This window comes from Trichoderma virens (genome assembly GCF_000170995.1).
Source record: "Trichoderma virens Gv29-8 chromosome Unknown TRIVIscaffold_4, whole genome shotgun sequence".
Taxonomy (NCBI): Eukaryota; Fungi; Ascomycota; class Sordariomycetes; order Hypocreales; family Hypocreaceae; genus Trichoderma; species Trichoderma virens.
Window position 1 is genome coordinate 2,060,644 of NW_014013745.1, and position 12,148 is coordinate 2,072,791.

A 12,148-nucleotide genomic window follows, 5' to 3' on the forward strand; every position below is an offset into this window, starting at 1 on the left:
AGTACACCAATTGTATCCCTTGACGGCAGCTATCTAGTTTGGTACTATTATGGTATTTCAATTAACCAGTAACCGGATTTTATCTTATTTGATACGGCTTAGCTGCTGATTTATGGTTTATTGACTTCCAGTATTTATAAATGCAGTAAGTAGATAGCATATACCTTGACGGAGCAGGTTGATGAAAAAATAAAGATTCACCCCGTCAGTGCTCCTCTTATTGTTGCATGAGTTGACAATTCGCTGTCCATCACAGAATCGTAGTCATTACATAATACACAAAATGGCAATAATAGCCGCGATTTTTCCGCTTACAAGACCGCGTTCAGGCCTTTAATGAGAGTCACGTGTTGTCGCATCTGCTGACTAACTAAACGCGTTACGCGACTTTCCCACTATTGTTCACGCCGCATAGAGCAACAGATGTTTGACAGGCATCAAAACATCTGCGATACAACGGACCGGCTTCAATGCTCGCCAGAAGCGCAAATGCGGACCAGTCTGGCATCCATAAGCCGGCTTCATGACTCGAAATAACCTCTCAGGCCACCTCACCTGGTTGTTGAAGAACGCTGCGTTATCAAAGCCCACCGCACCCCAGTTTCCACAAACCAGCGATACAGCATCGTTTCATTTCTCGCAATCGCAGTCTACAAACGGCGGTCGTGCGGCAGATTTTAGTCAAGCAACCACCTTATCAGCTGGAGCAGACAGACGGATACACCAGGCTCAGGAATCTGGGAGCTCAAATGGCCCGCCAAAGAGAGAAGAGGTTTCACAAGATACAGAAGTGGCGGTATTAGAGGACGACAGCATGGGTCGTCTGAGTTTATCTACCAAGTCGAAAAAGCCTTTACTACTGTCGCAAAATGGCCCTCTTGCAACGCCTTCGTCAGCAGATAGCCGATCCAAACAGATTTTAGCTGAGTCTATTAAGACTAGTGGTGTGTATTTTACGGTTGTTTACCGATGTTTTGGAGCCTAACGTTATAGCAGCAACCCCGAAATCTGAGAAACAAAAACAAAATGGCATCTCACTGGGGAAATCAGGCCCATCACGACAGAATCCATCTCCCGGACTAGACGCTGATTTTGCAGACTTCGACGTTGACGATTTGGAGTACATGGATCTCACCAGAACAACTGGCGCATCTGACGAATCTGAAGAGTTTGGTGATGATGTCAAAGTTTGGACGGAAAAGGATGCATCTTGGAAGGCACCGCTGCCTAAATCTAGAAAGAGGAAGAGTGCCGACACTGGTGATGTTGACACTGCTGCTGATAGCCAGTTTCCCGATGTTTATCAGCTTCTGGGAACTGATCCTCCCGCCCCGACTCCTGGTCGACATTCTGCAAACAAAGTTAGTTCCCCCGATTTGGCAAACCTTCAACAAGTAGAAGAAATGATCGTTACTAAACTATCCAAGGGTGCGCAGAAAGCATCCTCGAAGATGTCTTTGGCCGGGTCTTCATCTCCCTTGGGACGAGTCGCTATTCGCAGAGCACCATCTCCTATCAAACAGACTCCAGAAAAAGACTATGCCATTACTAGCTCTGAAAGACGTAAGAAGGTGAAAGTTGCCGGCCATCGGTCTGCGTCCCCGGATTCTTTGAATTTGGATGAGGATGCCCATCGACCCGAGCAACGCCAAGTCGACGAATTCTTCATTCCTGATTCTGACGATGAATTCGTTACACCACCGTCGCGCACGACTACTTCGAAGAAACAACCAGCGGAGCCTTTGTTCGATCCGCAGGATGAGGACGCTTTCATCATGGACGTCGAAGATGTACCTGCATCTCCCGAGCCAAGACTACAACGGTCACCGCCTCCTCCTCGACGTGCACAAGCTAGAGACCTCGAAATTTCTCATCATAGCTTGCCTGAAACCCAGAGCACAGCTACCGCCGACGACAATGTCAGCGAGATCAACCACCCGCAGCAGTCGTTTGCGCCATCCAGCCAAACACCAAAACTCTTATCCCACATTTTGGAAAATCCGCAATTTCTCACAAAAAGATGCGGATACTTGGACGGCCAAATTCAGAAGAATGAGCGGGATTTTATGCAAGCTATCAATGACAGATTGCCCAAAGACAAGAGAAATGAGATCAAGGCAGAGAAGGAACGACTCGTCCAACAACAAAAGGTGACCAAGGATCTCAATGAATCAGTGGAACGCTACAAGACTCTATGTGAGCAACGAGAAGCAGTTGCTCAGCAGATAGCCCGATCATATTCCAATGGTTTAGATACAGATGAAGATGAAGCACGACTAGATGAGCTTACTGAGCGCGTCGAGGCAACAGAACGGGAGCTTTTTCAAATGATTGTTGCAGCAGGCCTTGATGAAGCCAGTCTTTTGGAACCTCTAGAAGGCCGAGCCCCGAATCGGAGAGATGACCATATCGTTGTGCTCGGAACTCAGGCTGGCCATGGAGGCATGGTCAACATGTCACGGAGCTCAAGAGATGTCCCAGTGCCTATGGGAGGCACCCAAGTCGTCCATCAAACGCAGCTTCCTGAACCGATCCGATCACAACTCTGGAATGAGCCTATTTCGACACAGCAATTGACAGGCGGAAGCGGTGTCCTCTCCCAGGAGGACCAAGACTCACGGTCCAGGCCGTTTCCACGACACTCATCACATGCTGCTCAATTTCCCGAGTACGCCTCAGCATCTGCTCCAAGAGCAGGGCCACGTCCTCCCACGAATCGTGATCTAGATGCTGAGGAAGATTTCTTTTCTGATATTGACGATATGGAGATGCAACTGTTACCTAAACCTGCTAAGAAGACCACTCAGTTTGAGGCACGCAAAACACCCCAGAGGAATCGCATCCAGCGCTCAGGAAATGAATTTAGCGATTTCAGCGATGATGCTGATATGCTTGCATTTGCTCAAGATTACGAGGTGCGCCAAACTGCTGGCGAACCTTCGCTGGACTCTCGACGGGCTTTTTCCGAAACATCTGGAAATGTTGCGCCCGCGCCAAAGCAGAGACAATCCACTAAAAGACAGCCACCTCCCGATCCATCTCAGACAAGGATACCAGCGGAGCTCATGAGGCATCCTTGGTCTGCGGACGTACAGAAGACTTTGAAAGATCGATTTAGGATGAAAGGATTCCGTCAGAACCAACTAGAAGCTATCAACGCCACGCTCGCAGGTGATGACGCCTTTGTCTTGATGCCAACAGGTGGTGGGAAATCTCTCTGCTACCAACTTCCGGCTGTCGTTAAATCTGGCAGAACAAGAGGTGTCACCATCGTTGTATCTCCCCTACTGAGCTTAATGCAAGACCAAGTCGATCATATGAAGGCCTTGGGAATACAGGCAGTTGCATTCAACAGCGAATGCTCTCCAGAATACAAGCGGCAAGTCATGTCTGCTTTTAACGAACGCAATCCGGAGCATTTCATTGAGCTCCTCTACGTCACGCCTGAAATGGCAAGCAAAAGCCCTCAGTTCATGAATGCTTTGCAGAGCTTGTACCGGAGTAGAAAATTTGCCCGTATTGTCATTGACGAGGCTCACTGCGTCAGCCAGTGGGGGCATGATTTCCGACCTGATTACAAGACTCTGGGGCAGCTTCGGTCCAAATTTCCTGAGGTTCCGGTCATGGCCTTAACCGCTACTGCCACTCAGAACGTCATTGTCGATATTAAACACAATCTTGGAATGAACAACTGCCAAGTCTTTTCGCAAAGCTTCAACCGTCCAAACCTGTACTACGAGGTCCGGCCCAAATCTTCCAACCCGGTTGTGACCCAGCAAATCGCCGCTCTAATCAACTCCAAATACCCAAATGTTACTGGGATTGTTTATACAATCTCACGGAAACAAGCCGAAGATGTTGCCCAGAAGCTCTCTGACAATGGTATAACAGCCCGTCATTACCATGCTGCAATTACACCCACGGAAAAGGTGGAAGTACAAACAGCGTGGCAGAAGGGCCAAGTCAAGGTTGTAGTGGCTACCATTGCTTTCGGTATGGGGATTGATAAGCCGGACGTGAGATATGTTATTCACCATGGCATCCCGAAGAGCTTAGAAGGCTACTATCAGGAAACCGGACGTGCAGGGCGAGACGGGAAACCTTCCGACTGTATTCTGTTTTATGGCAAAGCGGACATAAGAGTCCTCAAAAAACTGATTATGGACGGGGACGGCAGCAAGGATCAAAAAGAAAGACAAATGGCAATGCTGAACCGCGTGACAGCATTTTGTGATAATAAAGCAGATTGTCGACGAACCGAAGTTCTACGCTATTTTGGAGAGGACTTTACTCCGTCGCAATGCCACAAGACTTGCGACAATTGTCAGGCCGGGCTTGTTTTTGAGCAGCAGGACTTCTCTGAATACGCCATTGCAGCCATACGAATTGTGCAACAGCAGCACAGACTAACGGCAAACCAGTGCGCAGATATTCTGATTGGTAGAAAGTACCCAGACAATCAAGACCAAAACTCAGATGAGTATCACGGCATGGCCAAGGGAATGAAGAAGCACGAGATGGTGCGCGTTATTGACCGCCTCTCAGCTGAGAAGGGCTTCCACGAAGACAATATTGTTGGGAATCATGGAGTCGCCATTCAATATCTCCGAATCGGACCTGCCGCCAACCAATTTTTGACGGGGAGACGGAAGCTCATGTTGACGGTGCAGGTTTCGGACAGTGGTGATGCAAATCAGACGAAGATCAAGAAAACAAAAACCAACAGAAAGCAAAAAGAGCCAGCGAATAATGTGCAATCCACATATGTTTCGTCACCCATCAATACACGCAGGAAAAGGGCAACAGTTGTTGATAGTGACGACGATGACGACTCGAACTTGCCCACCACATCACACGGCTATGTGAATGATGGTTTTGTTATCTCAGATGAAGAGTTGGAGGATGAAGCTGAAGAAGATATGGCCGATGAAGAGGCCTTCGAACCACTTCCTCAGCATCGACCGGCAAAACCTACCACCTCGAAATCTAGTCACAAGAAGACACAGCGGCCAGAGCCGATCCCAAGCAAACGCAGGCTGCAAGATTTGCCAGATATCCACCAAGATGTGGTGGATGCTTTTGTCCAAGAAGCACGCCAACTGGAAGAGCGAATTCGGAATAGGCTTGGCCTCAGGCGCCCAATGTTTACGGACACTCACCTGCAAGAAATGGCCATTAACTGGACCACCTCTATCGACAGAATGAGTCGTATTCCAGGCATCGACGTCGACAGAGTTCAGGAGGTTGGCCCAAAGCTGATACAAATGTTGAACGTGTATCATAAATCGTATCGTGAGATTGCTGGCGCGGATGCGGGTGCTGCTTCTGCCTCAACGTCCAACTTGGATCAAGAAATAGTGGACTTGATTAGTTCTGACCTCGATATCGATGAGGATGAAGAGGAGTCCATGGGAGGTGGAGAAGACTCCCATTACTTTGCTTCCAAGCCATCGGCTGATGTGCAAGCCTTCCACGATAGGCTGCAAAGTTTGAACGACCAACCGAGTCAATCTAGAGGCAGATCTTCCTACAGCCGGGGGGGAGGCAGCAGGAGATTCTCTGGTAAAAAATGGTCCAAGAGAGGTGGTGCCGCTGGAGGTTCTCAGCGTCGGGGCGGTAGTGCCGGCAGGAGAGGTGGAGGTTCTTCAAGCGGTGCCGGTCCATCGTCTCGATCTGGTGCAAGTAGCAGCAACGGATTCAGGCGTGACGGCAGAATCGCCAAGAAGAGTGGGGGAGGTATCGGATTGATGCCTCTATGATGAATTCATTATTGATAAGCGGCTTGTGATTCCCAATTTTTGGCCAGTGCGGTTGTTTTTGTTTGTTGTTCGGAACGAGATATGAGACGTAATGAAGGCGCCTTCCTCAGTCCCTGTTTTATGTCATGGTGTTGGGCGGCGAAAGTCAGTACATTCACGAGCTTTGGCGTTGGTGTTTTAAGCATTTACATTACCCCTTTGAAGCGAACTAGAAAAAAGCAAAGAGGAGAGGGGAGGGGAGATAGAGCCTGTGGGATAGAGGTGATGTTGGTAGATGTCATGGAATGTTTGCATGTGTATATACCTATATATACACCAGAGTAGCCTGATTCATGATTATGGCGGCATTGCAACACTTGGAGAAAGCAAGATGGGCAAGCCGTGAATAAAAACGTTAACCATGGCCTCGCACGAGATTCATGAATCTTGATTTAAATTAGGCTCCTTTTTCTATGGGTGCTATGGCGTTTTGGGAGTGTTCTTTGCATGATATATGGTAAACCATATACTGAGAAATACCTGCTATGCTTTGAAATCTGTCCTACTTCTGATAATGACTTTTGTCATCAAGAAGATGAATTGAGGAAACAATGATGCCCTGAATGCTTTTCCTGCTGATATGCATATCCCGCTCCAGATCTATCAGCCATCAAAATGAGAAACAATTCAATCTGGAAAAGAACAAATTGCACATTGCTTTTTCTAGTACAACTACAAATGTAGAGCTAATGTAAATAGCTCCGGGAATCTCAGCTATGACAGGAAATACAAACAAACAAAATAAATGACAAAGAAAGAACGCACACTCAATGAGACCAACTTGGGGGAGAAGAAAGGATTGAATTAGTTAAAACAATATTGTGAAAAAGAAAAAAAAAATGTGGAAAGGTGAAAAATTGTGTCGACACATGCCAATCAAAAAGAAACAAATCATTTTTGGTGTCGCGTCATTTCCATGTAAACTCCCACACAACCCGCCAGCTGAGCTCGCTTCGCTTCTCCTTGATTCGAAAAAAAAAAAAAAACCGTTTACGCCACGCTATGAAAACACAGAAAGAAAATTACTTTAAAACACGAGAAGGGCATGCCAATGTGATGTGAGCTGAAGAGAAGCAGGGAGGATATTTTTGAAATGAGCGGCTTCACATGAAACGAGCATCGACTCGAGAGGTTACAGAAGAAGCAAAGCAAAATAAACACAATCCGATTCCAATCCCCCTAACATTCGATACCATAATCTTATGACCGTGCCATCAAATATTGCTGATTCAAAATCGCCACCTGGGCTTGAGATCCTTTGGCTCGGGTGAATTGTCGCTGTATTTGCGAGAGCTAAACCGGCTGAAAATGGGAAGAGGGCTCGATCCACGGGTTGAGTCTGGCCTGCCCCTCGGCATTGGCAACAAGCTGCTCCGGCGGGTTGAAGCCAAAGAGCTGCTGGGACGGTTGTTCAGGCTATCCAGGTTCAGGGTCGAAGAAGATGGCCCCACGTTGGATCGACGAGCTGGCTGTTGCTTTGCCATGCTGCTTTGAGAATAGGGCCCAGGGGACGTGAGGCGCTCACGGAACGACAGTCGAGAGCCACCCCTGGAAAACGACCTGGGAAACGATTCCGACATGGGGGAATCAGAGCCAGCGCGTGTTAGAGAGCTTCGAGGGGTGGGGAGCTTGGAGGTAGATATCGGCGTGATGGCCGACGTTGACCTTTGGGGCGCCGGCGTCCTGTACGGGCTGCGAGCCTCACCTTCTAGGTTATTGGAGGAGGTGTTCCATCGGGGCCGGTGCCCCATAGTGGACGAAGGCCGAAGAGTCGAGGAGGAGGCAGAAGGGGGGTAATATGTAGAGTGTCTGGTTCCAGGCTTCTTGGAAAGCTTTGTGACAGGAGCCGGTAGCGACGAGTCCCTCCTGCTTGAAGTCGACCGGAGGCTAGAGCCGCTCGCATTGGGCGAACGAAGCTGGTTACCAGTATATTTCCGTGCAGGCGTATGCGGATCGAGACCAAGCGTCGTCATGATCACTGACGAAGGCGGAGAGCTTCCCGGGGTCTCCATGCCGCTGCCACTGGTTGATCTGTCGTTGGAGAGCATACTGGAGATGGAATCTCGCAGCTGCTGACTCTTTCTTTCTGCGTAAATATCCTCGAGAACGGCATCCATCTCTGCAACGTCGAGCTTCAGCGACGCCCATCGCGTTTGCATTTCCGTGTGAAGACGCAGGATTTCGCCGTTGACGGTCAAGCGATCCTTGACGCCCTTGTCAATAATGGCCAGGACACGCTCAATGGCAGGGCCATAATGGGTCTTCTTTGCCTCGTAGCTCTCAATCTTTTTGGCAATGGAAGGCTGGTTCGTCAAATGCATGCCTGAGTCGATTGCCTCCCTCAGCTTCATCAGAGACCGCTCGACGGATTCGTGCATCTTTTGAGCCTGCCGTCCTGCGCCTCGGAAGACAATGACCCATCTATCCTCACCAAGCTCCTTGCGCAGGGACTCGGCATCCTTTTCCAGCTTCTTATAGCTTCCATCTAGGCCATCACGGCGCATTTCCAATTCTTCACATGCGGTTGGGAAGGCGTGCTTCGCCCGCGCCTCGAAGACGGAGAGTCGCATGGGCAAAAAGTCTAGGGAAGCTCTCAAGGGCTGCATCCTGGCAAAGAGGGCGAGCAGACTGGAATCATCCTGAGACAGGGTCGAAGTTCCCGGCGAGTTGGGGGTTAGCGGCAGGGCCAGACTAAAGCGGTTCGAGGGCGCCAGCCGGGCGGCCGAGATAGGGTTATCTTCAACGATGGTCTCGAGATCTCCGATATCGACGTTATCGCCGCTTGCAACGACGGCAAGGCTCTTGTGGCGACGCTCTTCCATCTCGAAGACGAGCCGCGTGAGCTCCTCCATCTCGCCCTGTATATCGCCCAGTACGCTGTTCCAAAGCTCCTCCCACTCCATGGCAATTTCAACCTGGTTCCGCACACTTTGCAAGGTTAGCTTTATCCGGCCCCATTCTTCAGCTATGGCCTCCATCTGAGTAACAGCCTGCCTGAGGTCGTCTGTTGAGACGGTCGCGATATCATGTCGGTTTTGTAGTTCATCGATGGCATTAACATAGGCGTTGATGAGATGCTCGAATCGATTAATGGCGCTCTCAACCTCCTCTAGACCTTCACGGCCACCAGCAGCGGCCCACTCGACATCATCCTCACTGTCCAATCCACTAACCACCTCCAAGGCTTTGGAAATCCAGCTCCGGATCTGCTCAGCGGCATTGATCAACGCCTTGGAAGCCACTGGGGCTGTTGGGATAGACGACACTTTGCTGGAGAGGGCCTCGGCATCGGGAATCCCAAGCATAGTCAGTTGAGCAAGCTGGTTCGCAAACGACACCCGGGAAAGAGTATATATTGATCCGGGCCGATTGTGGCCCTGGGTAAAATAAGAGCTCATTTCTGGTTCGAAATTATTAAAGGTGATCACTTCAGGCGGTGTCGTCTCCACAATTGGCGATTCCTTTGGCGGAGGGGTTGGCGGGGACGGGGAATATGAGGGAGAATAGGACAAGGAATGCGAAGGTGAGTGAGAGGGAGGAGCAGCAGGAGGCGAGGAGGGAAGAGGGGGGTACTCCTTGGGAGATGGCGGACGCGTAATTCGCTCGAGGTGCTCGCGCCGAGTATCTAGAGTGACTTTGGTTCCATTGCCATTTATGTGGTCGGGCAACCGATATTTCTGTGTGTCCATATCTATGTTGATTGATTCCGGCAGCTGAATCTCCGGCAGTTGGTAGGAGTCAGCGGCGACGGGAGACATGGAGACGTCTGACAGGCTAGACGATCTATAATGAGGAGGAGGGGCGCCGCGGCCTTTCCAAGGACGGCCGCGCCGAGAAATAACGGCGTTGATTGATCCCGCCTGGTGTTTCTCGTCGAGCTGGCGGAGCTGTTCTTCGTCAAGTCGGCCGATGTCGACGGGCTGAGAGCTGGTGATGGCTCTCTTGGCTGCTGCCCCAAGGCCTAGAGCCTTTAAGCGCGCAGCAAGACCTGGCGATGTCTTTCGGAAAGCAGCGACCAAGAGCTCATGCGATGGATCGGGGTCTAGAAGGGTGCTGCTGCGTTGCCTGCCAGAGGTTGGGCTCAACGCCAAGTCGGGAGCACCTTGCGAAATCGCGTTGTTGAAAATGTCTCCAATGTTGTTGTTGCTATCACTGGGGAAGTTGTTGTTGTTATTGTTGTTGTATGTGCTGCCACTCGTCCGCGGTGTCGACAGATGCGCAATTCCTCTGGCGTCAGCGGGAGTGGCCGCTACAGACGCAGCAGTAGGAGTGGCCGCGGTCGAAGCAGGAGCCGCAGATGGAACTGGGGCTGAAGCGGGAGTCGAAGCCCAAGCAGGAGCTGCGTAGGGAGTGGCGGGCGCCTGGGTGGTTTCGTCGGTTGTTTTCTCAAAGTTTACATCTGCATCATGGCCGTTGGTATGCTGCTCAGGGTCGCGCTTCAGACTCGGACCCACGTCAGATTCTCTTGAGCTTTCGTTGGCTGAATCTGAGTCGCGGTCTGGCTGCGAAGCCGGTTGTGGGTTGCCGCTGGCGTCCACAGCAGCAGAATGGCTGGTGGTCATATGCCGCAGGTGATGGCTGGGGCTGCAGTCAAGCCCGCCCCAGAGAAGGTTGGAGAAGTCGGTAGGTGTTCAGAGCGGCGTTGCGAGCGACGCGCTAGTGGAGCGCGCCAGGTGTCTTCCAGTGGACAAAGGCCCCGAACGGCCCTGCTGGCGGTGCAGCGGCGCAGTGGGTGGAGAGAAGGTCGGTGCTGAAGGTTGAAGATTGCAATCAAAAGTGTTGAGCGCCCGTGGCTTGTAGGGGTGGACGACGGCTACAGATTGGATGCCGAGGCCGCCACCGCGAAGCGTCGAGTGCTGATACGCTGCCGTGTCGTCCTGTCGTGTTGCCGTCCGACTTTCGCCTGGTATGGGATTTTTCTCTCCCTCGCGACGGCCCAATCAAGAAAAGACTCGCCGCTTTAAAATCCCGACGGTGCCGCTTTGCTGCTACCTGTACGAATACAGGTACGAGACTCGTTCTCGGCGAGTGGGCGGGTGTGGGCGGATGCACAGTAGGGTTCGGTTCGCTGGATGCCTGCTCCGGCTGCGTTGCTGGAGACCCAGCTTTTTGGCGGCGTCGACCGGGTTGGGCGTCTGGTGACTGGACGAGAGAGGGGATTCTATGCGTAGACGATGCGGTGCTGGTGGAGAGCGTCCTTGCGGCCCTGCAAAGAAGCTGCAGGAGCTTGCAGGAGACGGCTCTCGACTGCAGCAAAGCCTGGAAAGCCTGGAAAGCCTGGATAAAGCTGGGCCGTCGCCTGGTTTGGTGTCTGCCTGCGCGCCGAGCCAGGAACAGAGTTCGGTGCCTGGGGGACGAGTATCGGTACTATCTGGCCGTGAACTCCTGGCAGAATGAGAATGCTCGCGATGGGCCTTGGGCATGAGCTGGCTGAATCAAGTAAGGCCCGTGTACCGGGGTTGTGCAAGTCCCAGGCTGGGCAAGGTGAAGGCTGCAGAGAACAAAGCAAGACGCTGGGAAATCGATGGTGCAGGAGAGGCGGCTACGGTGAACACGAAGCGCAGAATGGGGGATTAGGCAGACGATGCAAGGACTGATTGCTCGATTGACTTATTGTGGTGAATCAAAAAAAGGGGGTTGAAGGGAGAGGAAAGTCTGGTAAGGAGGGGTGCAAGAGAGAGAAGCGCAGAAGCGTGGGATCGCAGCCCAAGTTAATTAACGGGAGCTGCTCGTTCCTGAGCTAAGAGGGAGTCGAATTGCTACGGCGCAGGTACCTCATCTCCCTTTAGAGGTACTCGTACTCCCTACTGGACTGTACGCGTACTTCCAAGGTTTTGTGTGTTTTGGCTTTTTTTGGCCTCGATCCGCCAGCCGAACTCGCACATTTGTCGATGAATAAACGACTAGACAAGGGGAAGCGTCTATCAAAATTGGAAAAGAAAAAAGAAAAGACCAAAAAAGAAGAGAGGGAGACAATAGATTGGATCCTGGCCAAGATGCTCTCTGCACGCGTTACGAGTGGACGGGCCCAGCGTATCCATGTCGGAGGTACGTGTACATGTGCTGTTGGGACTGGTACCTGTCCCTGCCACAGGTCCCCAGGCTCATCAAATGTCCATATTTTAGAACTGCTACCTTAGGTACCCAGCGAGAGGTCTGCCTGTGCTCTCTGTAGCCTCTACTCCGTACCTAGCTTCCAATGGTGGCAAAGATCGAGCTCCTGTGGACTGGAGGTGGGTTTGTTACATCGAGCGATAGGCATGTAGGTGCTGATTTCCACGTATATCCGTCTCGGATCCGAATTCGCAGATACCAGTAGGTGTAGCTGTGCCAAGTACTTCCGCCGACAT

The 12,148-nt window shown here is 51.3% G+C and overlaps 3 protein-coding genes across 3 annotated transcripts; 1 reads left to right on the top strand and 2 right to left on the bottom strand.

Annotated features, from left to right (window-relative positions):
* Positions 1-523: 523 nt before the first annotated feature.
* On the top strand, positions 524-6,156 carry TRIVIDRAFT_212358 (uncharacterized protein; the record flags this gene model as incomplete). The annotated part of the gene is made up of 3 exons (XM_014103572.1): positions 524-944; positions 1,051-1,790; positions 1,944-6,156. 3 exons carry the CDS (start codon positions 524-526, stop codon positions 5,757-5,759), a joined length of 4,977 nt encoding a protein of 1,658 aa, XP_013959047.1.
* On the bottom strand, positions 5,634-6,156 carry TRIVIDRAFT_212359 (uncharacterized protein; the record flags this gene model as incomplete). Its single annotated transcript, XM_014103573.1, has 1 exon — positions 5,634-6,156. The coding sequence occupies one exon, from the start codon at positions 5,942-5,944 to the stop codon at positions 5,768-5,770; it is 177 nt and encodes a 58-aa protein (XP_013959048.1).
* Positions 6,157-7,033: 877 nt separating this feature from the next.
* Positions 7,034-9,487, bottom strand: TRIVIDRAFT_123667 (uncharacterized protein; the record flags this gene model as incomplete). Its single annotated transcript, XM_014103574.1, has 2 exons — positions 7,034-9,191; positions 9,309-9,487. Coding segments are annotated over 2 exons (2,337 nt in total), but the record flags the coding sequence as incomplete, so codon positions are not given.
* Between the last annotated feature and the right edge of the window lie 2,661 nt (positions 9,488-12,148).